Raw genomic sequence first — 27705 nt, forward strand, 5'->3', positions numbered from 1 at the left:
AGTGACTATACCCGGGCCGGTGAAACATGTCACTTGACAGCTCTCGTGTGGTTGGCTATACTGCGATTGCGAGGATTGCAATAGCTGCCACCACACACGCCCACAATTCTGAAGTATGTTTCATAAATGTAAGCTACAATCAACGTTTATACGTAAGTGCAACAAAATGCGTTTTTCTAACAATGGAGAGAATGACGACGGAGACTAGGCGTTTGATAGTATATGAAACCAGGAAATAAAAACACCCAAAGTTAATGACAAATCTATGGAAAGTCATTCCAAATTGTTACCGTAATAGCCACACGTAAAACGTCGTATAATAATGTAAACCTAAGCATACCAAAGAACACACTATCCACACTCATAGAAAGAAATAAAGCAAAACATGCATAGCCTACCCGATTGCAGAGAGAAAGAATTAATTCTGTACACATTTACACTTGCCAATTTACGATGTCAATAGCGCAATTCCATCCAGTTAACCTTCACTATCATCGGAATCGGCACCAAAACCATTGACTCGTCATCCTCATCGTCATCATCATAAATCATTAATTGTTTGTTTTCATTTATAATGCCATCTATAGTCTGTGCTTCAGTTTAACAACATGATCTACTTTTTTCCTCCATGAGGTAGCATTTACAGTAGCAAGACCTTCACGCAGCAGTCTTTCCACTTCTGTTATAGTAGAAGTCCTGTTGTTACTTCTAATATATGCCTTGACTTTACTCCAAACCAACTCAATTGGATTAAAATGGCAGTGATAAGGCAGCAGCCTAATTACCAAGTGACCCTGTTCACTTGTAATTTCATCTACAATGTATTTAGATTCACAGGCTTACTTTCTTTTACGAGCAGATACAATAGCAGCTTTGTCATGCTCATATCCGCAGCAATGTCTCTCGCCTGCAACCACTGCACCATAGTTTCTTTACAGTCACTAGTGGTGGGAGTTTTATCTAAAATCACGGAATGGTATGGTGCATTGTCCATCACAAACACTGTTGAAACACTGAACTGGAGCAACAAATTTTTAAACCATTGTAGAAACCGTGGGTGGTCCATACCTTCATGATAGTCACCATTTTTTTTTTTTTATCAGAATACTAGAAGTCCTTCAGGTACAAAGCCATTTGAAGATCCTGCATGGACCACAATCGGGATCCCATTCCTGTTGGCTGATGACTGCTGCTATTTGGATATCATCTGTCCTGCATTTCTCAACTGATTCTCCAGCATTGGCCCAGGTTTCATCTAACCATTTGACTGAGTGTATGTCCTTTCCCACAATTTTGTATAAGAAAATTGTACGAGCTGCAACAACATGAGCTTTTTACGTCCATTTAACTTTTTAAAATGAAGCCCATACTTTTTAATATCCTCAGTTCTGCTTTTACAGAGAACGGGTCTAAGCTACTGCCCTCCAAGAGGGAGGCAGTGCTTCTTTCTCCACGCCACTCTGGCAGTCAAAATTCTTGTTTGTTCACAATCACCGTCATCTGCCACTATACAAGTATAGTGTCTGTGCTCTGCACCTTAGCGACTGGAAAAGAAAACCTATCACGTTTTTTGACTGCGTTGAAATTCTTTCCCAAATGTTAAAATAGAGTTATTTTTGGTTTTACATCTCTGCTAAGAGCCTTTTCAGTTCTACCCGTGGCATTGCCAAGCATGGATCACACAGCTATGAAAGGCCCACAAAGGTCAAACTCATTATTCTGTAGATTTTGTAAATTTCAAATTGGGTGGGAAAAGGCAAATAATGTCTAGAAACATCCTATATAAGAAATGCATCCAGGTCAATGGCAGAAAAACGGTACTCCTTTCCATAGATCATTTGTTAAAAACTTAAGTACAGTGAAACGAAGAAAACAATGGTCATTTCAGGGAAAAAAAGCCTTTGGACAGCGTCCCAATCAAACAGCGTCCCAATCAAACAGCGTCCCAATCAAAGAACTATGGCTTTGCTTCTCTCCACTAATGTAGCAAGAAAACATTTTAAATTTGAGCATCTAATCATTTACAAACAAAAATTATACATGCAAATTTTGACAAAAACAGATGCAAAATTTGCAAAAAAAAGATGCTACATCTTGCAGTCCCTAGCAATAGTGATATCTTTCAACTTATATACTTGTATCTGATATCTATTTTCTTTTGTTATAGGTATTAATGTAATTTATTTGCATATGTGCGAAGTTTTGTTTCGAAAACTGCGTGTCAGTCTGTAAAATGTGTGTGTAAATTTTCACTTAATCTAACAGTGGAAAATCCAGGATGGAATGTAACAACATTATGAAAAGGAAAGTTGCTACTCACTACGTAGCGGAAATGCTGAGTCACAGATAGGCACGGGGGGTGAGGTGGGGGGGTGGGGGGAAGACTGCCACAAATAAAGCTTTCGGCCAGTAAGGCCTTCATTAAAAATCGATCACACACACACACACACACACACACTCAAACGTGTGTGGTTGTGTGTGTGTGTGTGTGTGTGTGTGTGTGTGTTGTCTAATTTTGACGAAGGCCTTACTGGCCGAAAGCTTTATTTGTAACAGTCTTTTTGTTGTGCCTATCTGTGACTCAGCATCTCCGCTATATGGTCAATAGCAACTTTCCTTTTCATAATATTTTCACTTTATCTGTCAGTTCAACTAACCAGTTGACTCACTCTGTTATGGTAATGTTCATAATGTCAATTTACGAAAATTAAATTTGAAAGTAGGTTGAAATGATCCTGTCTAATTTTAACCTATGTTGGGGGCAATGTGGCAAACCTGTTTCATTTTTACACTTCCAACGTAGCAAGTTTATTATATTACAATATAATTTAAAGGTGTTGTACTCTGTGACCTACAGCAAGACTAAGGTGTACTTTTTATTATTTGGGCATTCAATCGTCTTCCTCTCTACAGAACTGGAGAGAGTTTAGTTTTTGTATTCATCACCTCATTAAATTACACGCTTTTCTGTCAAGCTCCCCCATATGTAATTAGCTGTCATGACAGCAGGCATAATTATTTGAAAAATACAGTGAAAACAGATTCCAAAGTCAAACTTATTTAGTGTAGGTTATTAATGCATGTATGGAACTATGATAATCTGTGAACTCAAAATAAAGCAAAATGCAAACTTTTTTTTTTATTTTGTTATTTCTCTGTGTGAACTAACAATATCAGTGTCTTATGTTCCCAGAGTAATCTGCTAAGCAACAATGAAAGCAAAGAATTATTGTTCTCATATTTCAATTTTCTCTCTGTACAAAGAGGCTACATGATAAAGAATAAGTAAGTTCCAGGAGAGACAGTTTCTTTGTTTCTTTCCTTCTTTCATTAATAATTTTATGTGAGTACCATTCCATTTCATAAATATTACAACATGTGAATGGTGATCAGTAATTTATGCTTGTGATTACCAGTAATAGCTTCAACAAACATGCTATGGAGACCGTTACTGGCTGGTGCAGAAACATGGCAGGAAACAAGAGGCATACTGCTGAAATTACAATCCTCAAAATCTTGAATAATAAAAGAAATTCTTCAATGAAAGAGTTACAAAAAAGAACTTGTTTGTGATCTTACTGATCTTCACAGTTACTGCATTCACCTGTAAAAACACAATAGTAGTTAAGCTGGTAGTTGCCTCTAACTTTGTGAAAAGTATCTTCTCACCTGGCTTGTTGATTCTTGGTTGTCCCTCCTTTTCACTGTCAGTCGTAGGACTGACTTCACGACTACTCCTTTCACTGTGTTTCTGACTTTCTGTATTTTCATTATCCATCTCTGAATCATTGTTTCTTTCTTCTTCAGCTTCCTTCATGATTTCTTCCTCCTCCTCCTCTCTTTGTTCCTCCCTCTCCTCTCCCTCCTCCTCATCGTCGTCCTTTTGTTCTTTTTCTTCTTCTTGTTGCTGTCGCAGCAGCAGCAGCTGCTGCTGCTGCTGCTGCTCCTGCTCCTGCTCCTCCTCTTCTTCTTCTTCTTCCTCCCTTTGCCTCTCTCCATCATCATTTTGCTGCTGGCTTTCATTCTCTTCGCTTGCAACTGGGGATTGTAAATACGGCTGTTTTTCATCATCTGGATGTTGTTCTCCATTTTCTATCATTGATTCTGGATGAGCTTCATCCTGGAACGGCAAACAGTTAAAATTACTCTTATTTTAAAAATGTTTGAAATTATGAAAAATCTGGTATAGTTAAAATTCATATTATTAATCGCACAATCTAATGCTAATTATTAAATTTATTTCTGGATTCATTTATAAAATAATGATGTGGCTTAGTAAAGATTCTTCTTTTGTCAAGAAAGTATGTAAACTCTGTTGCTTTGTAAACTTTTTGGAATATTGTGAGTACCACAGAATGTAAGGAGTAATTGGCACACCTCTGACAGAAGCACACATTTTTTAATTTTGTCTACAACAATGTATTTGATGGTTTTTTGAAAATGGAGATTGTGAAGACAGTGTGGTATAGAAGAATGGGATAAAACAAAAAGGTATTCATAAAAACAGAAAGAATTCAATTAGTTATTCAAGTTCAACAAAAACCTACAAAATCAAAATTTCAGCTGCATGAATGTACCCCTAGACACAATAACTACAGCCAACAACAAGAAGAGAAAGAGAATTTTAATAGTGATGAGTAGGAGGGTAAGATTACAACCTCTCCGGTCCTTTTCCTTCACCCTTCTTGCCTCCCCTTCCACCCTTCTGCCTGAAGGAGGAGCCACTGGCTCTGAAAGGTTGCCAATTATAACCGTCTTTTACGTATGTGTTGTGCCGCTCGTTGGTGAGTAGATTATTTTATCTATCCAACTAAACAATTTTGCCAATAATTGAATGTTTTCATTTGTTTGTCAGTCATACTGTCAATTTTACGGTGCTTGTGGAGAGACCTTGAAGCGACATGTTTCAGCACACTGCGCAGAAGTAACAACCTGATAAAGAAACCAAAAAATCTTGTCTTGTTAGGGGTTGCAGGAGCTTGCAGCAACCAGAAGATGTCATCATATTTTGCCTTATTTGGATATTGTTTCAGGTCACTGGAACAATGGTCAGTCAGAATTAATTGTTCCAGCACTGCAGCCTGACTGACGAGTCAGTTGAGATGCAGATCCAGACAATGTTATTGTGTGTGTGTGTGCGTCAGAGAGAGAGAGAGAGAGAGAGAGAGAGAGAGAGAGAGAGAGAGAGAGAGAGCGCTATGTTTTAGTCCTATTTATATGCCCGATAGATCACTCGAAGCATCAACTATATGGTAATTAGTTACTTTTACTTCTTATGTTACTTGTATTCCACCCTGGCCTTCCAGTACTTTTTAACAATTCAGATTTTCTAGCTGCTACCATTAATACAATGAGTTTGCTATCAATGTGACCATTTACAGTTCTGAGCAGCTCAAAATTTAACACTAGATGTTACTGCAGAGAAAGTAATCAAACTAAGAACAAAAAGTCTTAAACGAAATATCAGAAAACTAATATTTAAATAAGAATATGGCAACCAGAAGAGGAAAGAAATCTATTCATAAGAGAATTTTTTAAATACACAGCAGCATTTCCGAAAGACCTACCGAGTTTTTCATCCCATTATCTTACCATTACAATATTTTTACCGGAAACCCACATCAAGTAAAAAGTCACCAACCTTTTATACACTATTCAATGAAACAACAATTACATTGGAATGCGCCAAGGATGCTTTCCATGGCCAAGTTACTTTTCTTCATATAAATTGCGAGATTGCATATGATGACACAACAGAAGCAGTTAATTGGCAGATTGCTGAAGATACTGTTGGGCAGCAACAACTAATACTTGGAAATTACTGGTGAAGCCATCCTGTCACATGAACTATACTGACAGTATAGAAATTAATGTCTGCAGTAAAAAGGAGATCTACCAAATACCTTTATCTCTGGCTCAGGGCTATGCTCCTGACGGGGTCCAATTAGAACATCACCTTCCCCTGGTGGAGGTGGCTGGTCATCCTCAATTCCATTGGCCTCCGGTTGAACTGCCATGTCAGTGTCCTGTGTGTCTGCTTCTGGCTTTGACACTGGTTGCAATTCAACAGTAGATACTACAAGTTCTGCCGTGGCTCTGCTTTCTTGAGCAGCCTTTTTCCGCTTTTTCTTTGCAGGTTGCAACAAGTTCAAATGATGAGCTACTTTCGTTTTGTAAAGAGCATGAAGATGATGAGTGTCATCCAGGAAAGCAAAACGTTTATCACCTGTACAGAAATGTTAATGGCTTACAGCAAATGTATACAGAAAACATTTCTCAACTTATTTTAACATAAACCCGAGAAACATTCGAGCCGGTAAATTAGAACTCTACAGTGATAATTGTAACAATAAATAATATTATTAAAAGTTGAATTACATTGAATTACACAGATTTCACTTGCTTGAAAGATAACTTCTGGGACTACATCTAAAAACAAGTATTAAATTTTACATGCAACAATACAAAGTTACTCAGATTGCTGACATAAAATGTATCACTGTTGTGTGCTTCAATCATATAAAAAATAAGCTACAAATGAGTTAAAAAGAACACAATCACACAGTATTTACAAAATTCTTCTGTGGAATCAAGGACTCCATTCAAAGCTTCTAATCACCTGGAGGCACCCAAGATCATAATCAAATCACATAAAAATGTTCTCAGCAGTAATAATTAGCAGATGAAATGGGCTTTTGCTAAATTTAATGTTCTTTATCAATACAAGAGAGGCTGTAAGACTGAGGGGAACATTGTAACAATTCTTCCTTTTTTTTGCTTATCATCTATGGAATCATTGTATCCAAAGAAGAACAGGAGATTTGGGGACTTAATTTTAAGTATAAGATGAAGTCAGATAACCCAAACTATGAAGCAATGGTGTAGCACAAAGAAGTTAATAGAGGGTGGTTTATGGTGGGAATTATCACCTCTTGTTACAAAAAGAAAACTATACACAGTAGGAAAAGTAAGGAATGATCACGCTTTTCATATATTTTTTAAAAATCAAAAATAATAATTATATAAACTCTAACAACATAAGTGAGGCAATTTGGAATGATGTTAGATGGACCCTTGGAACCAGAAATATTAAAGATGGTCCAGGAGATAAATGACACTTTTAACAAGCATTTTTCAGTATTGCTTCCTATCTTCCATCACAAATTACTTCACCTGCACTGTCATTTCCCATTGAGCTTATAAAATCATGCACATCACTGTTTCTAACACCAGTAACTCTAGCAGAAGTGCTGAAAATTATAAAGGGAAAAATCAACTAATATTTATCTAGTACTCATGGCAGTCTGATTTTTAAGACAAAATATTGCTCTAGAGATTCCACTTTGTGATGTATTTTCAGTTATCTACTTACAGGCTGTTTCACAGATGTTTACAAGATTGTTAAAGTTGTTCCTCTATTTAAAAAAAGGAGGCACAAACACTGTTAACAATTACTGACAAATCTCCATTCTCTCTTATATAATGAAAATGAAACAGTCAGGGTTGAATAGTTATTTTTATTTAAAAATAATATGTTTTGCCATGGTTATGCATCATCAGATTATCTAAAATGAAAAAGGAGACTAATTAAATAACTAACCTATAAACATTGTAAGGCATGAGAGGTGGGGGGGGAGAGGCATGGGGGAGAGGGAGGGAGGCGATGGGAGATGCAGGGAGGCGAGGGAGTGGAGGGGAGGGAAGGGAGGGGTGGGAGGGGATGGGGAAGGGACAGAAAGGATATGGGCAGAGAAGGGCAAAGGTTGGTGAGGTGGGGACTTGAGTTGAGGGGTGACATGACAGTAGGGGTGGAAACAATTGAGTGGAAGGTGTGGGGACAGTAGATTATTGTGGGCTAAGTCTGACAAGAGAATTTGTTGCAAGGGTAACTGCCATCCGCACAATTCAGAAAAGCTAGTGGTCGTTGGAGGGTATCCAGTTGGCCCAAGTTGTGAAGCAGCCACTGATATGAAGCATTTTATGTTCAGCTGCATGTTATACATGTTATACATTGCTCTTGGTCACAGTTTGGCAGTAGCTGTTCATCCTGGGTGATAGCAGGCTTGTGTAGTAACACCAATATAAAAAGCTGAGCAATGATTGCAGTAGTGCTGGTACATGACATGGCTGCTTCCACAGGTGGCCTGGTCTCTGAAGTGGTGAGGATGAGCCTGCAACAGGACTGGAATACTAAGTGCTGGGTGGGTGGGTTGCCTGACACCTGGGTCCTCCACAGGGATATGATCCCTTTCACAAAGGTCTGGGATTGAAAGTGGCACAGGGATGGACTAGGATGTTGTGGAGGTTGGGCGGGTGACAGACCACTGCTTTAGGAGGGTGGGAATGATCTTGGGTATGAAGTCCCTCTTATCAGGACACGATGATAGATAATCTAAACCCTGTCAAAGGATGTGGTTCAGCTGTTACAGTCAGTGGTGGTAAAATGTGACGAGGGGGGTGCTCCTTTGTAGCTGGTTCCTGGGGGTGGTGGGAGGATTTGGGGAGTGTGGGGACAAGGCATGGGAAATGTCTCTGCAGACCAGGTCTGTCAAATAATGTGTCTGTGAAGGCCTCTGTGAAACCTTCAGTATATTGGGCAAGGAAGCTGCTGCCAAAGCAGTTACGCCATCCCCAGGTTATATGTGACGGAGTTTTTGGTGTGAAAGGGATGGCAACAGTCGAAATGCAGGTATTGTTGGTGATTTGCGTGTTTACTGTTGACAGAGGTGTGGATGGAGGCATCAGAGAGCACGATGTCATCGTCCTGGGAGACAGCACACAGAGTAAAAAGACCAAGTGAAGTGGATGGGAGAGAAGGTGTTGAGGTTAAAACGGATTGAGGATAGGATGTCCTCGCACTGAATCCAGATCGTGAAGATATCATCAATGAACCTCAACCAGATAAGAGATTTGGGGTTTTCGGAGGCTAGGAAAGTTCTCTCTACATGGTTCATGAACAGGTTGACATATGAGGATGCCATACGGGTGCCTATGGCTGTGCTGTGGATTTGTTTGTACACCTTCCCTTCAAAGAAGAAGTAGGCGTGTGTGAGGATATAGTTACAGTGAACTCTGAATTACCTGCAGCCTATTTCTCCCAATTTCGTAAGCACTGGACTGTGCTGTAGCAGAGGATACTGTAGTTATTTGGTTTCTGTTAGTGCCGAGCACTGTCTGAAAAGCAAAGGCATCTTTTGCTGATGATATGGCAGAAACTGCAAATAATACACAAACTTGCAGAAAGCATTACTGATACGCAGAATCTGGCACCGATTTAGAATGTGGGTGAAAGTATGACGTGTGATATTCGGAAAAACAAAGACAAAAAAATTCAATTTGCTACCAGTTCTGACTCACCTAAAGGTTCCTCAAGTGGAAGGCTATGAAAATGTCTACATACGCAGAATTGGATGAAGCCATGTTGGAATGGTTTCAACAGAAGAGAGCAGTATCTGGTCCCATATGCATCAAACAGGCCCAGTTTTTCTTCAAAACCTTGGGGTTGAAGGAGAATTTAATGCATCTTTGCATTTTCCAGCTGCCTAAGGAGATTTAAACGGCTTCATGGTATACTGGTGATTGCTGCACAAGGAGTAAAGTTAAGAGCAAATAATAAGACTGCTGCTGAATTTTGTAATAATTTCCAGGATTTTATTGCACTAGAATATTTAGAGCTGGAGCAAATATGCAACACAGACAAAGCTGGGATGTTAGTAAGAAAGGACAACTGTTGTGTTGTGCTAATGGCACAGGAACATAAAGTTAAGCTTGGTGTAACAGATATCGCTAAAAAACCACACTATTTCAAAGGAAAAGAAATGCACAATTTATCTGTCCATTATTTTCACCAGAAAGAGGCCTCAGAGGACCACACAAAATTTCAAACAGAGTTCCATATTTGCTTTGTGCCACAAGTGCAAGATCATCGCATCCGAATAAACTTGTTCTGAATTCACGTGACCAGATGATATTTGTAAAATATTTAGGCCCCCTCCCCCAAATGTGACAGCCTTATTTCAGCCAATGGATCAGGGTGTCATCGCTGCCGTGAAGATAATTTATGGAGGACATCTGCTACAAAAACTTACAGATGAGGGCAACAATCTTCAAAATATTTTGGAAACAATTGACTATGTCAGACGCGATTTATGAAGTGTCGAAGAAATGGTGTAAGGTAAATCAATCAACAATAGCTAACACATGGAAAAACTAAAAACTGATGAAACCAGCAATACCAATGATGAAGAAGACTGCTCATCTCCTACATATCGGTTGGCAGAGTACTTAACCAAATTATTAGCACCTATAGTAAGCCACTGCAGCCATCATATTAATAACTCAAAAATGTTTGTTGACATCATAAAGCAGATGAGGATGCATCTGAATCACACCATGATCAGCCTAGACGTGGTCTCTGTTTACAAAGGTACCGGTGGAAGATACCTTAAAACTGTTGGCTGCTCATTTCTCTCCTGAAATATTGAAGTTATTTCGACACTCTTTGATGACCACCTATTTTTTGTATGGTGGAAATATGAAATGACTGACGGACAAACCATGGATTCGCCACTGTCACCAGCCATAGCTAACTTTTTCATGGAGGATTTCGAAGAACGAGCATTGAACAGTGCTCCCTTATGTCCATCCTGCTTCTTCAGGTATGTTGTCGATACATTTTTAATCTGGCCATATGGCAATGGGGCACTGCAGCAGTTTGTTGATCATTTGAATGGTATACCCCAGAACATAAGATTTACAGTAGAGGTGGAGAAGGATGGGAAGTTACCCTTCTTAGCTGTGCTGGTGGAGCAAAAATCAGATGGATGTCTCGGGCATTCTGTTTACAGAAAACCGACGCATACAGATTTATATCCGAACGCACATAGTTTTCACCACCCAGCTCAGAAGAGAGCTATGCTGAATACCTTGGTACACAGAGCAAGGACTATTTCGGACAACGATTATCTCAGCTCCAAGACTAACCATCTGACGACGGTATTCACAAAAAATGGATATTCTGATTGTGATATCAGATCTACTCTAGCAAAGAAACCTAGGGAGGATGCTGTTCGAACAGATCAAGAGGATCAATACATCGCGTGGCTACCATTCTGTGGTGCAACGACCAGCAAGATCGGTAGAGTCCTGAGCCAGCAGGGAATCAGACCAGTCTTGCGGCCACCCAGGAAGATTAAGGAAATGTTGCGACCCGTGCAAGATAATCTCGGCCTGAGAGTACCGGGAATTTACAGCATTCCTTGTGAGTGTGGCAAAAATTATGTGGGTCAGTCTCTAAAAACTGTTGCCACTCACTGTGTGGAACACCAGTGTCACCTGAAATACAGGTATCTAGAAACATCAGCAGTGGCTGAGCACAGTTTGTTAAATAAACATACGATTCTATTCGATGAAACACTAATATCTGCTCACTCTTCAAACTATTGGGACTCTGTCATCAGGGAAGCAGTTGAAATTAGATTCTGTGAAAATAATTTCAACAGAGACTCCGGATATGCACTCAGCAATGCATGGAAGAGCGCAGTTGATAAAGAAAGAGCGCAGAAGGAGACTTCTTACATTCCTCGCAGTTCTCCGCCTGTTGCGATGGATGGTGCTGCAAGCAACGCTGGATAAACCGCGCAAACAAAATCTATGGACATGGAGGCCGCCACCTCCATACACGCAGTTTTCACCGTGACGTCTTCCAGCCAATGAGAAGCCATCCACTGCTTATAAATGCGGAAGCCTCACCAGTCCTCGACAGTCAGTTTTACCCCTGGAGAAGATGACAGAGGTAGTCATCGAAAGCACAGGATTTTATCCAAATTTGACACGGTAAGTAAACCGAGAACTTTTTATGCAAGGACTCAGTCGCAAAAGACTTCGTAGTCAAGTGCATAAAAACATTCAAAAACCATGGGAAAAACAAGGTCGAGATTCACAATATTGTGTACCACAAGTAGATGGGGGAAAATAAACACGAAAATATGCAAGGATGAGTGAGAAAATGTGATCACTACGAATAATTAAAATTATCAGAGGGAAGAATTTAGGGGATGAGAATCTGCACCAACAATCTGCACAGTCACATAGCCGTGTGTTGTGTGAGGACAAGACCAGTCATACAGTGTGACTCAGATGTCAGAGCACTGTGCTTTGGAATGTGATGAAAAAACACAGGAAAGTAGAGAGAGAAAAAAAACAGACACTTTGTAAAGTAATGCTTTAGAGAGCAGTGCAAACGAGAACATCACAGGGTTGAGAGATGGAAGAAAAGTCATTAAACAAAACCAAAAACTGAGAAGTTCAGGTTGGACTATCAGCAACTATGGAAAGGATAGACTGCTACTCACCAATGAGTTGCAGACGGGCATGATGAAAAGACAGTTACAAATTAAGCTTTTAGCCAAAGTCTTCATCACAAAAGACAAATACACATGAAATCACACAAACAAGCCTAACCTAGCCACCAGGGGACAGCACGTCTGCAGTGACAGCAGCTGCTTTGCCCAGTAAGCTGAATGTCTCACAAAGGCCTTCAAAGACATGCATTTGTCCTCAGACCTAGTCCACAAGCAAGGTTTCCTGTGTCATATCCAAAAACACCCGAAGTTCTCCCACCACCCCCAAGAACCAGCTACAAAGGAGCACCCCCAGCACTAAAATCCACCCAGACTGTAACAACTGAACCACATTCTTTCTCAGGCCTTTAATTATCTATCATCATGCCCTGATATGACGGGCATCCTATCCCAAAATCCTTCCCACCCCTCCTAAAGTGCCCTGATGAGAGGGATATCCTGCCCAAGATCCTTCTCACCCCTCCTAAAGCAGTGTTCTGTCACCCACTCAACTTGCACAACATCCCCATCCATCCCTACAGCGCTCTCAGTCCCAACCCTTTGTCACAGGGGTAGACCCAGGTGCAAGACCTGCCCATTCCACCCACCCAGCACTTCCTATTCTAGTCCTGTTACAGGCTTACCCTACCCCATCAAAGGCTGGGCCACCTGTGAAAGCATCCATGTCATGTACCAGCGCTGCTGCAACCATGCTCAGCATTTTATAGCAGTACGATTATCAACTAGCTATCCACCAGGACGAATGAACATCACCAAACAGTGGCCAAGAGCGAAGTGGACCTCCCTATTGCACAACATGCAGCTGAACATAACATGTTTGATTTCAATGGCTGCTTCACAACCCGGGCTGTCTGGATCCTCCTCCCCCCCACCAGCTTTTCTGAACCACGCAGATGTGAATTATCCTTACAACAATCCCTCCACTCCCGAAATACACGCCCTCCACTCCCGAAATCAACCCAGCCTATCTGCAACAACCTACTATTCCCACAATCCCCACCTTACTGTTTCTGCCCCTCTGTCCTTTCACCTCCTCCCAACCCACGTCCCCATCCCCATTATGCACTGTTTCTGCCAATGCACTCACCAACGTTTTCCTCTTCTCTACTCCTATCCCTTTCCCCTACCTTATTTCCTTTCCGTCCCTCCACCAGAGTCTCCAAACACTGCACCTATAGTCCCTGCATGCTCCACCAGGCAGCACTGCTTCCTCTTCCCCCTTCTGTACCCTGCTGTCCCTCCCCCTTTCCCACTCCTCCACAGATTGTTGCTACTGTTCAATGCATATGTTTAATAATTTTATTCAATCATAATAACACAGTATTACCAGTTTTGAACTGTTATGGCCATTTCTGAAGTGGAACTTTGACGCATTTGGATATATCGCAATGTGAGAATTAGAGCACTACAGTCACATCAGAAAATAACTTTTTTTCACCATACATTAAGTCAGTATTTACAACCACAAAATATCAACCAAAACGTCAAAAACAATGGCTGTATGAAGAACATGCTGATGAAGGCCAAAACAGAAATACATCAAATATGATGGAGTACGGAAACTGGTTTTAAACATTTGTGTTAAACTATACCAGTAAGCAGATATAATGGTGATGTAGAATATAATATATATATATATATAAAAAATCACCGTCTCCAAAATCTGCTCTCTTTTGTGGCAGTGAGACAAGACCAATTCAGCAGCAAGGTAAGAGAATCCTAGAAATCTAGGAGATGAGACTTCTATGTCTTCCACTAGAGTAAATCAAAGAATGGAAATTGGACATTAATACAGATAAATTAATGAAAATTGACAAAGTGGTTGCAGTTTTCCCAAAAGCAACAGCTCTGATATTTTGAAACTGTGGAACACAGTGAGCTCTTCTGAATTGTTTTTAGCATCCCAATGGAAAATGAGATATAAGCCACTCTCATGCAAGCAGTACTCAAGATCTCCGTAAGTTTTACAGTAAGATTGCACCCAGCCTCATATGGAATAAGAACAAGAAATTTTGAGCATGTGTGTTATTTTCAGGCAGCCGCATCTTAAACTATCAATCCTTTCTTTATTTTATTTCATGAGTAATATTTTGTAAATATCACGGGACAAAATCTATGATGTTTTCTAAGAGTACTTAATAAAAGCATTACTTACATTTACTGCGAACAATGTCTTCAAATGCTCTTCCGTTCTTGGCCACATATGAAGCCATTTTGTCAATAATCAGCACCATCTCCTGACTAGGTTCTGGTGGAATGGCCGCATGATGATGAACTGAACTGTGGACATCCAAACAAGACAGGTGAGAGATATCCAAATGACAAGCTGGTGTTCTCCAAATAAAACAATGAGCAGAGAATGAATCACTGAATTTGGGTTAGTACATAATGAAGTTCTGTATACGAAGGTCACTTACATGTCAAAATAACATCTACCTTATGCACTCTGGCCACACAAAAGTGCTCCAGAGACAAACTGTACTGGAGCTTTAAAACCATTTTATTAATAAATAGGCTAATTGGTAAATATACCCAACAGTGTTATCTATAATGACAAAAAATTTACTCTAAGCAATGCCATGAAATGTTATAGGACACAAAGTAAATATTTTTTTAGTGACTGTCAGTGGTATTTGCATTCAAAAATATTCTTGGTTTATCACAGTCACAGTTTATTATTGAAGCAATAGACAAAATCAAGAAACCAACTGGTATCACATGGGACAGGGACTTTGTACATAAAAATTTTATTCACATACAAACCTTCATCACTGAAGAATAAATAAATCTGCAAAATTTATATTGTACTTACAACAAATTGTCATCAGGTCAAAGCTTCAACTGTGTAAGTTCATGACTAAAAGGACCTGGCACAGGCCCAAATGACTATCATATGTACAGACTCTGAAAAAATCAAACAGCATTACAAGGCAATAACAAATATAACTTCAAAGTAACCTTAACTGTGTTACCCATTTGTATGAATACAAGTATTTAAATTCAGAAGAAACTGCGGGATATGCAAAGGAGCTAAATGATGAAGACAGAGATAAACACATAGCATGAAAATACCATTATTCACTAATCTTTACCAATTTTTCTCATTGCTATCACAGAAGCAGTCTCTGAAGCACACTTCTAAAAATGATCAGCAAAATGAAACAAGTGTTTTAACCTATAAAACTACAAGTGAGTGATCACACTTACATTAGAAATTGCAACTCATTATCAATGTTTAATAACTGTTAGTAATAGTGCTACTACATATCTTTCTATAAGAAATTTATTCACTTTTAATACCATACGTCTAAAATTTTCCACTTGGCCAGTTAGGTTAAATATTTATCTTCAGTCACATCTGAGTAACCGAATACACTGACCAATGGTACCATGACAGTAAAATCATTAGAAGTAAGCAATCAGAAAGCTATTAAAGGACACTATATATATAAAAAAAAACAAAGATGATGTGACTTGCCAAACGAAAGTGCTGGCAGGTTGATAGACACACAAACATACACACAAAATTCAAGCTTTCGCAACCAACGGTTGCTTCATCAGGAAAGAGGGAAGGAGAGGGAAAGACGAAAGGATGTGGGTTTTAAGGGAGGGGGTAAGGAGTCATTCCAATCCCGGGAGCAGAAAGACTTACCTTAGGGGGAAAAAAGGACAGGTATACACTCGAGCGCGCGCGCGCACACACACACATATCCAACCGCACATACACATGGTCTGCTTGTGTCTGTGTATGTGCGGATGGATATGTGTGTGTGTGTGCGCGCGAATGTATACCTGTCTTTTTTTCCTCCTAAGGTAAGTCTTTCTGCTCCCGGGATTGGAATGACTCCTTACCCTCTCCCTTAAAACCCACATCCTTTCGTCTTTCCCTCTCCTTCCCTCTTTCCTGATGAAGCAACCGTTGGTTGCGAAAAAGCTTGAATTTTGTGTGTGTGCTTGTGTGTCTATCAACCTGCCAGCGCTTTCGTTTGGTAAGTCACATCATCTTTGTTTTTAGATATATTTTTCCCATGTGGAATGTTTCCCTCTATATTTTAAAGTTATGTATGCCACCACACTCAGTTAACATAGAATGTGAAACAAATTTCAAATTACCTGGGCACTCAACATGAAACAACCATCTCATAGAAAGAAAACGGTGCATCTAAATCGATGAAGTTTGAGAATAGAATATACCTTTGAAAAGTATGTTCCAAGCTGAACTGTGAAGGATGGGAAAGAACTGCAATGGTTTGACTGCCACATTAGAAAGCTAATGTAAAAGCAGATTTAAATGCAACAAAAAAAGTTTAGACAATCAGAAACTGAATGAAGCCATAAGGTTAAGGAGAGCTGTGTGTGAAGCAAAAATTTTGGTCTCACATTAAATCAGTGAACAGACAAAGCCATCTGGCCAGACTCTCAATGACCATAAGGGTATCAAACTGGGAACTGATGAAGAAAATGTTGAAATATAAGTGGCAGTCAAATGAAAGAGGGGCGGATGAAAAGAGGTAGGTAAACTGTTTATTATTTCAAAAGTAATCAACATAAATTTTAATATATTTATTCCACTGTGAGACAAGATGGTCAAATCCTTCAAGGAGCAATATTTGTGGTTTTCTACAGAACTCTGATTGTACCCAAGCATGCACCTCTTCATCTGAAGCAAACTGACGGCAACAAATGTTTTTCTTCAGGACTTCAAAAATATGGAAAAAGCATAATGAGTGACTGTATGGAGGATGTGTAAGGGCTTCCCAGCAAAACATCTGCAGCTCACTTGAAGCACCCTTGGCAATATGTGGGCAGGTCCACACACATCAGAAGTTTTGCTGGGAAGTCCTTACACATCCTCCACACTTACTGTTTAATTTCTGTAACTGTACTTTCCAAACAGTGTCAACTAATACAAAGCCTCCTCCTCCATATATCTTGTGGAAATACCATGAAGGCGAAATTGGAAAGATATGAGCACACATGGGACTGCCCAACAATTTTTTTTTTTCTCATTCACAACTGAAAGAGGAAAAGGGAAAGTGTCGGAGGTATACCAAGTACCTTCCACTACACACTATTAAGATGGTATGCAGAGCATAGCTGTAGCTATTGTCAGATGCAGATAAGAATCTGTAGATCATTAAGCAAGTTCAAAACATAGATTAAATACAGAGAACACATAGAACAGACAGGGAGCACCACTGACTTGTTTTGCAGGAATTATTATATATAACAAAATGAAACATGAATAGCTGGTAAGAAATGTATTCCCTGAAATATCACATGACTGAACAGTAGAAGTAAAGTGAAAGAACCACAGTTTCTTGTAATTTTACAGACCTTGACCCCTCAAGCCAGGGACTCCAGTATGTCCTCACAATCCTTAAGTGACTGCACTGACAGCACATCAACCACATACTTGCCAGCTACAGTCTTGTAGATAAAATAGTAATGCTGCTGCTCTCTATTGGTAAGAGCCAATACTACTTCATAAACTAAGTGTAGGGATATCTGTGATTATACACCTTGTCAGAAAGAGAGAAAGTTGGAAGAAATCAGGAACTAAAAACTGTCCTTGGGCAAGGAAAAAATGTATTAAGTGGTATGTGAAACTATTTGGAAGGCTACTAAAATTTTGGTGCGCAAGATATTTATTTTTTTATCAAGCCACTAAAAAGGCAAAGACGCATACACAAATTTCAGGCTGTGTTTCACAACAGAACTGCTGGAATATCACTGAAAAATACTGCGAGTTGGACTGTTTCTAAGATTGCTTCTAAATATAGCACACTGAAAGTTCGTTTTAAATTATCATTGTTTTTAACATAATGAAAGTCTATTGCAAATAATTGCAGAAAATTTCACTACTTTTCAACGAGTAATTCCTGTTTTAGAGCAATTTAAATGTAACGCAGTATTACTGCACCAACTCGCTGCATAAACTGCTAACAGTGGGCTATGCACAAGCTTGAAACTGCCAATTGGAAGGGTTAAATTACAAAACCACAGTACTGGAATGGGTCTATGCTGGGCACGTATCTCTCTCTCTCTCCCTCTCTCTCTCTCTGATACTGCTACTGCTCTGCAGCGGGGGGAGGGAGGGAGGGGGTAGAAGACCTGCTTTCTACATGGAATTCATGAGCAGTTAACAAACATAGCAAAGGTATCCTCATATAGCACAGTAAATAGATTTGTGAAGCAGTGAGCAAAAATGAGTATGATCTTCTCATTTCAAATTTATTTTCATATAACCAATAGTGCCAGTGCTTGTATTTCAGCTGGTGGACTAGTTTGTGGTGAGAGTTATCAGGTGGAATGGATAGAGGGAGAGAGAGGCAGGAGGCAAGGAGAGGATTGGGAGTGGGTGGCTAGTGGCTTAAAGGGAGGCAGCCAGCTGTAGATTGAAGGGATGGTAGGTACAGGGGATAGGCATGTGACACACGGTTGTCTGAGCCAATGGGGAGCAGCACATGCAAATGTGATGTGGGGACTTGAATTGGGAGAAGGTGACAGGACAGAACAAGGAGAAATCTTAGTTGGAGCATGTACGGACATTGGGTTACCTGATGCTGAGGCCAGGACATTTACAAGAACAAACAATGTGTTGCAAGGGCAATCTCCCATCTGTGTAGTTCAAAGATGCTGATGGTGGAGGGAAGTATCCAATGGCCCCAATTGTTAGTCCGTCTTTTAAATTGAGCATATTGTGCTCACCTGCATGTTGTGCCACCAGGTGGTCAACTTCGTTCTTGGCAACAATTCGTTGGTGGCCAAGAACACTGGCTCCGACAACTGTGTGTCACACGCATAGTCTATGTACCTGCCACCCCTCCCTCCCACATTCCTAGCTGCCAAACCAGCTGCCTTCCTTGGAGCCGTTAGCCACCCAACCACCCCCAATCCTCCTCTCTGCCTCCTGCCTCTCTCCCTCTACCCATCCCACCTGATACAACCCCAAAACAACCTAGACCACTTACTGAAATGCGGCGCTAGCACTGTTTGTCCAGCCAGCCCCATGTAGGACTATTAAACAATGGAAAATTCTGGATGGAATAATGATAGTATTATGAAAAGGATAGATTACTACTCACCACACAATACAGATGCTGAGATGCAGACAGGCACAACAGAACAAAAAGGCTGTCAAACAAGTAAGCTTACAGCCAAAAAGGACATCTTCAGAATTGGATGGACATGAACACACACACACACATACACACACACACACACACACACACACACACACATTCACACAAATGCAACTCACACTCACATTATCACAGTCCCTGGCTGCCAAGGCCTTGGCGGCCAGGGTTGCGTTTGCATTTGTGTGTGTGTGTGTGTGTGTGTGTGTGTGTGTGTGTGTGTGTGTGTTGTGTATTTCCGATGAGGGCCATTTGGCCGAAAGCTTACTTGTTTGACAGTCTTTTTGTTGTGCCTATATGTGACTCAGCATCTCCGCTATATGGTGAGTAGTAATTTATCCTTTTCAAATTTTGTCTAATAGAAGACTTTAATACTGTTGTATGTCATGTCAAATTTTTTGCTTCAAAATATTTTTGCATATTTTATAGAAATATTACTTCATTAACTACTATTATTATTTTCAGCCATATTATCAAGAAAACAGTTCAGTAAGTACCTGATTATAAGAAAGGAAGAAGGCAGTTAATGTCCCATTTACTACAGGTCATTAACAATATAGCGCAAGCTCTGATAGAGCTAAGATGGTGGTGAAGATGTAAGTCTTGTCCCTTTCAAAGGCAAACACAACTCAGGATGACTGGACAAGGATTTGAAACTCCCTCTTGTCAAATGTGAGTCTAGTACCCATATAATTTTGTATTATTGAGCAAGGTGACCGAGTGGTTAAAATGAGCCACATTGCTCAATAATAAGATTTTATTGTCACAGTTATCACACAATGAAGATTATGAAAATTTTAAAATATGTTAAATATCTTAACCCATTAAGTACCAGTGTCCTATTTTGAGGACAGAGCACATATTTATGTATAAATAAACAATAAATTATTAATTTGCAACTATTACTGTTCTACGTCATCTGTTGGTGCTTTTTATAACAAATGTATGCTTACAGGAAATTAAAAGCAACAAATCCTACCATTAATTGATTACTGAATACTAAGGCACACTTTTCGTTATTCCAGGTATTTACTTTAAAGACAATTTAGTAATATTTGAAATATGTGGCAAAGATCTTTTTGTGATTATTTATAGTCAACAATGTGTCTTTTAAACTACTTGCAATGTTAGCTCAATTGGAGTTATATTCATTGTTTTCCATTGTTATAAAATTTGGTGTACTCAAAATAGGACACTGGGACTTGGTGTTATCGTTTCAGTTATTTGCATTGCTGCATGTTCGAATATGAAACTCTGCTACTGCTGATGTATTTTCTTTTTAGAACATTGTAATTTTACCAGATTTTGTTGCTGAGGTAAGTAATGACCCCTCTTTTATGTTACCCATTAGTAAATAAAACAGTTCCAGATGGACAGAGGTATTTACACATTCCCTTTTCTGTATTTGTGCTAATGTATTATTGTTTCATTTCACTTTATTTTATTTCATTTAGTTTTATATAGATTATAATGAGCTTCAGACGAGATAGATACCTCACTAATGAAGAAATAGAAGAAATAATAAACAGCAACGCATTCTATACTGCGGTGTAAGATGATCAGAACCATATTGACATCACTGTATGTCCTCCTGAAGTAGACTGTATGACCAACGAAGAAGAAGGTCCACATGACGTTACTGGAACCAAGCAGTCCTGAACATGCTGGACTGCATTGAAAAACCCGAGAATCATTGTGTATACTTTGACAATTTCTTCACTAGCAGAGATCTTCTGATTCATCTGAGAAATTTGGGTTTTCGAGCAACTGGGACTGTCAGAGAGAATCGAGTTGGTGACTGTGCACTACTGAGCAGCAACAAACTGAAAAAAAAAGTTCGAGGAAACTATGACTACCAGTTCGACAGGAATGGTGAAGTCTTATTTGTTCGATGGCACGACAACAGATGTGTTACAATTGGTACAAATTTTGACAAAGTTGAACCTTTGGGAGCAGCTACGTGGTACAGTAGACAAGCAAGTAAGAAGACACAAATGGAACAACCTGCCGTTTTGAAGTTGTATAACGCGTACATGGGAGGTGTTGACCACCATGACTGGTTAGTTGGAAAATATGCGACGGTAATTAGAGGGAGAAAATGGTACTGGGTCCTATTTACACGTATGCTAGAAATGGCCCTCGTAAATGTCTGGCTCTTCTATAGACTAGTACATGGGAAAAATGTACTGGATTTCAGACGTGCTGTTACAGTTACATACCTGAAATGGGACACTGGAAGACCGAATATTGGACGTCCAATGGACTACCCATCAAGTCAGTTGAGAGTGATACCAGACATCAGGTTTGATGGAAGTGGTCATATGATTGACAAAAGAGGCACGCAAAGAAGATGTGTAAGAGCTAAATGCAATGGGAAACCAAAAAATATTGTGTTAAATGCCGTGTAACAGTGTGTGTGAACTGTTCTGTACCATTTCACAATCAATAAATAGTTAAGACTTCAATACAGTTTAGTATGCTATACGATACCGTTAGATCCCAGCGTCCTATTTTGAGGATGGCCATTATATCAGCATGTATAAATATTCTTTGGCTATTTTGTACTTATTGTGGTTCATACAGTATGTACATTATAATTAAGGAATAAAAAATTCAATTAAAAAAAATTAATTTGGGACTTAATGGGTTAATACAAATTAATGTCCAATAATGATCACATGAACACCAATTAAAGTCTAATACTGACTAATTATACGGAGCGATAACTACATTATTTAATGGACAAATAACGCTCCTCACTATAAGATGCATCAAAAGCAGATTTCATTGAGTCTCTACAACAATTTAAAATCAACTGTTCAGAAAGTTTCGTTCTCTCCCCTACACTCTTCCCATGAATTCATGGAAAGGGAAACATATTATCAATTTTTTTATCTGACAGTTCTAAAAACTGCTAACAGAACATCTGAAAATACTCAGAAGGCATTTGATGTTGGTGTCACATTTCAAGCATCCAGTCCACATTTTCACTTGATAGTAGTAGTTGGTTTTCTCTCTCTCTCTCTCTCTCTCTCTCTCTCTCTACCTCTCTCTCTCTCTCTCTCTCTCTATCTTAGTAATTGAAGTTCAAGGCAATGCAGTGAATTTATACATAATGGCTGCAACTAAGTGAGAAAAAGACTACTGGAGTCAGCTTGACACTTTAGCATAAAAAGGGGTTATCTGGAGACACAAACACAACGGGAAGATGTTCTGAAAGTAAAAGAGGTTGCGTCAACTCCACCTACATGACGAAAAATTACCAGCATTTAGTGTAATTAACAGTGAGCTTCTGGGTGTTCAGCTGAGCTCTTGTTTCCATTTTCTGTCCAATATCTCAAGGACCAATACAGATGTCTTCCTAAGAAGTAGTCCATGGTTGGATCTGTCATTGAAATATTGTGCAGAAAATGGAAACAACTTGGCTGAACAGCTGGAAGCAAACTATTAAACAATTGCACCAGGACAACCTGAGAGAGAGCATTTAGTGTTCAATAAGAAGCCAAAACAGCATTACACACATCTGTTCCAGCAACTTGTAGACAGTTTCAAAAAACAGTACACAACACCTTGAAAAACTGAGATGGATAGACTGCAAAGGCTTCAGAAGAAGAGCCCACTACTCACCACATAGAGATGGAGCTCAGTAACAAATTGGTATATAACAGTAACAAATTGGTATATAACAAGTAGAGATGTTGTTGCTAAGTTAGTAAATTTGTGTTATTTCTCTGAGTGAACATGATGAAAGGAAGAACAAATATTACAAAGATGATGATTATCTCATATTTCATGTAACTGTTTCCTGCTCAATGACTCACATACGCACTAAATTGTTGTCAATTCTCATGCTTTTCAGAATTCTTTTCATTATATTAACAGCAGAAGACAAAAAGCTAGCTTTGAGAGTTGAAACAATGAAGACAGCAGAGGATCAAACAGGCGAAAAGACAATGCCCATTACAAATCCCTGTATAATAAACATACCAAATTTAACTTAAAAATGTAGTAGATACAAAACTGCAACAAATGATGAGATGGGAGAGATAATACTGCGAAAAGTATTTGACAGAGTACTGCAAGATCTATGACAAAAATAGGGCACCTGGAGTACGTGGTATTCCATCATAATTGTTGAAATCTGCAAGAGGACCCTAACGAAATTACTCCAGTTCGTATGTAAGCTATATGAAAAAACTTAATAACTCCATTTTCAAATGAGAGGGGTGCTAACTGGCGAGAGTACTAATGAACAACCAGTTTAAATGTCATGGTTAAAATATTTATACAAATTATTTACAGAAGAATGGAAATGCTGGTAGAAACAGACTTCATTTTGGGATCCAGATAAATGTAGGGACATCCAAGCCAATACCGATCTTAATGTTATAAGACACATTGAATAAAAACGAACTCCCATTCATAGCATTTGTACATAAAGACTTTGACAATTGGAATACACTCTTTGAAATTCTGGGCTCAGCACTGGTAAAATACAGGGAGTGGGCGGTTATTTACAACTCTTAAAGAAACCAGAATGCAGTTATAAGAGTTGAAGGACATGAAAGGGACACAATAGTTGAGAAAGGGAGTGAGACAGCATTGTAGCCTATCTCTGATGTTATTCGATCTATACTTTGAACAAGCAGTACAGAAAACCAAGGAGAGATTTGAAAGGGAATTAGAGTTTAAATAGAAGAATTAAAAACTTTAATGTCTGCTGATGACACTGCAATTGTGTAACGATGGTAAAGAACTTTGAAGAACAGTTGAATGGAATGGATAGTGTCCTGGAAACAGGTTATATGATTAACATCAATGAAAGTACATAAAGGGTGATGCAATTAGTCTAATTATATTAGGCAATGATGAGAGAATCAGATTAGGAAATGAGACACAAGAAGTATTATTTGGACAGCAAAATAACTGATAATGACCAATGTAGAGAGGATAAACATGCACATCAACAATAGCAAACAAAGCATTTCTAGGAAGAAATATAAACATACGTGATAAGGCTTTTTGATGGGATTTTTCTGATGTGCAGCCTTGTAGAGAAGTGAAATGACAACATGAACAGTTCAGACAGGGAATAGAAGTTTTTGAAATGCAGTGCTATAGAAGAAAGTTGAAAATTAGATGGGTATATCAAATAGCTAATGAGAAAATATTGAATGAAGTTGTAGCGAAAAGAAATTTATGGCAGAGCTTGGTTCAAAGGAGAAATTGGTTGATAGGACACATTGTGAGGTACCAAGTTTCATAATGAAGGGAAGTGTGGGATGTAAAAATTGATTACAGTAAGCAGATTCCAGCACAAGTAACCTGCAGGAGCGATGAAGAGACTTGCATAGGACTTATTAGTGTGGACAGCTGTATGAAAACAGTCTTCAGACTGAAGACAACATTAACTTCCACAAAAAAGAACATTTAATTTCACTAGATATTGTTGAAATATCAAGTATAGATGAAAGAAATGGAGCATTTATGACATCTGAAGTAGCAACAAATTAGTACATGCAGTAAGAGGTTGTAAGGATGGATGGTGGAAAGCACTGGTTTGAAAAACTACAATGGGTCATCATCAAAATATTTTCATTTCCTTTTCAAATTTTATTACTAGTAAATAAAAACCAAAATCCAAAAATCTGAACTAACAGAAATCAAGAAGTAAACAATGAGAGTGGATACCCAGGAATGACAGTACAAGCTCTATCAATTATCAAAGAGTGCAGCCACAGTAAAAGATGAGGGAAAGTACTACTTTTCACTGTGCAGAAAACACAAGGCAGATATTGGAATGACTTGAGCAAGCATCTTAGTCTAGAGAAAATCAAAGTTCAACAATAGACAAGTTACGCTAATGTTGGGAAGACTTGGAGCACAAAGCGTTGAAATTAAAATACATAATAAAGTTTAAGACATAAAAAGAATTTATGGAGGAGGAGGAGGACATTAGTGTTTTAATGTCCGGTCGACAACAGGATCACTGAGACAGAGCCCACGACCGAATTAGGGATGGAAGGGGAAGGAAATTGGCCGTGCCCTTTCAAAGGAACCATTCCGGCATTTGCCTGGAACGATTTAGGGAAATCACGAAAAATGTAAATTAGGACAGCCGGAGACAGGTTTGAATCGTCGTCGTCCTGCATGCGAGTCCAGTGTGCCACCTCGCTTGGTAAAAGAATTTATCATCCAGTAATGAAATAGCGCTAATTAAAATGAATGAGGTGGCTTCAGAAGATGGAGAAAGATGTCTAATTACGGTACAGAATTAAGTTTCACTGTCTCACCACAAAAACGTCCAGCTTACAATCACTTCATTCACACAGGGATGAAAGGAAGGATGGACACACACACACACACACACACACACACACACACACACACAGAGAGAGAGAGAGAGAGAGAGAGAGAGAGAGAGAGAGAGAGAGAGAGAGAGACCAGTGGGATTCCGTTACATCAGCCTGATTGAATTACAAACATAATACACTAGAAAAACACCTGTAAGTATCTCCGATGTTGAGTAACACTTCTGAATGACACAAAGAAAATATATATAGTACTAAACTCAGTATATTTGCTTCATTACTTCCCAAATGTCACTCAGTTTCTACTCACATTAAAGCTTTAATTCACGCATGTTAATCATTGTAACTTACCTTGAAACATGTACATCTCAAGTAAATCACTTTTGGGTCAGCATAATTGTACAATTATATATACAACAGACAAATAAACCAACATTACTCCGCAAGACCAGCAGCAGTTACAGCAGACACAACAAGGCAAGAAATATGTTTGCAAGCTAGAAGGAACTGTGAAGCAATTCCCACTAGATAGATTGGAGTAATAAATCCTTTCCAACTCAGAAGGGTGTGGCATTGACTTCAAAGCAATACAATCAACTCACAAATTAGAGAACTCAATGTTATTTTATGTATAAAATGTCCTTGTAGTGACAACATTTCATAAAAATTTTGATGCGTAGAAAAACTTTGGTTATAACAAAAAATATTTTCCATCATTGATAATGTGCTTTCAGCAGCTACACATGCCTGTTACATGTTTTAAATTACCTTACAAATTGTCAGCTGATGTGAAAATGCTGTACATATAAATCAGTTTCAATACCTCTCTTTCATAAAAGCTGCACACATGTAACACCATTCAGATGTTGGTATTTGACATTTACAGCATTGCTATTATGTAGCTGATAACAAAATCTTATGGTAAAATAAATATAATAAACATTAAGGAATACGAATGGTTGGCTCTCATTCATTGGGAGAATTCCAAGAAACTGTAGCTCAACTATAAAGGAGACAGCATAAATAACAGTTGTATGACCCATTTTTGAGTACAAGACCCCACCAAGTCAGATTAAAGGAAGATAATGAAGCAATTCAGAGGTGTGCTCCTAAATTTGTTACTGGTAAGTTCAATCAACACGAGTATTAGTGAAATGCTCTGAACTCAAACAGGAATCTCTGGAGGAAAGAACTGTGTGTGTGTGTGTGTGTGTGTGTGTGTGTGTGTGTGTGTGTGTGTGTGTGTGTGTGTGGGCACACGCGCTATGAAGGCCAAGTTTGCAATAGAAAGACAGGAAACTGTTGATTCATAGCAGGAGGTGAGAGAACACTATTATGGTACCACACATTTTTCCATCTAAACTTATGAACTCCTTCAATTACATTTCATCCAGAATGTTAAAGCATAGAAACTGTTGATTATGTTTTCTAATTAGTCTTCATTTATGTTTCACACACAAGGTTATGAAAGTCCAAAAACTGTTGATTATGTGTGGAAAGTTAAAATAGTGTGAGAGATGAATACTTAAATCCAGATTCTAAATCTTTCATGATCATTATGCTCCGACTTTAACTTCCCAAGCATACCTCACAGACAAACTCAGAGCTTCAACTTGCCATAGGCTGCCCCTTACTTGCTTCCAATTTTGCAAAGGCTCTGTCACAATGCTATGGGAGAATGGGTATGATTGGAAGTTTAGTTTCGTCACAGTTCCTGAATTGTTAATCTTTAAATCTTCTAAAGAATGTATTTAGCGTTGATCACGTGAAAGATTAAACTGTAACAAACAATCGGCATAGTGTATACTGAGGAGAAGAGTAGACAAAAATAAATCTTACAAACTCCCAGTCATTAGTGACACCAGTGTATTATTTCCCAGTAAAGAAACA

At 38.9% G+C, this 27705-nt stretch overlaps 1 protein-coding gene across 3 annotated transcripts in view; it reads right to left on the minus strand.

The window, feature by feature from the left end:
- The window catches only part of LOC126202892 (splicing factor, suppressor of white-apricot homolog), a 158858-nt gene that overhangs the window by 81051 nt on the left and 50102 nt on the right, over positions 1 to 27705 (minus strand). For all 3 annotated transcript variants that reach the window (XM_049936965.1, XM_049936962.1, XM_049936964.1), the window contains exons 7-9: positions 14518 to 14642; positions 5904 to 6226; positions 3670 to 4120 (exon numbers count right to left, since the gene is read on the minus strand). In XM_049936965.1, the coding sequence (XP_049792922.1) occupies positions 3670 to 4120; positions 5904 to 6226; positions 14518 to 14642 (899 nt within the window). The remainder of the gene's footprint in view (positions 1 to 3669; positions 4121 to 5903; positions 6227 to 14517; positions 14643 to 27705) is intronic.

Source organism: Schistocerca nitens, chromosome 9 (assembly GCF_023898315.1).
Source record: "Schistocerca nitens isolate TAMUIC-IGC-003100 chromosome 9, iqSchNite1.1, whole genome shotgun sequence".
NCBI classification, from domain to species: domain Eukaryota; kingdom Metazoa; phylum Arthropoda; class Insecta; order Orthoptera; family Acrididae; genus Schistocerca; species Schistocerca nitens.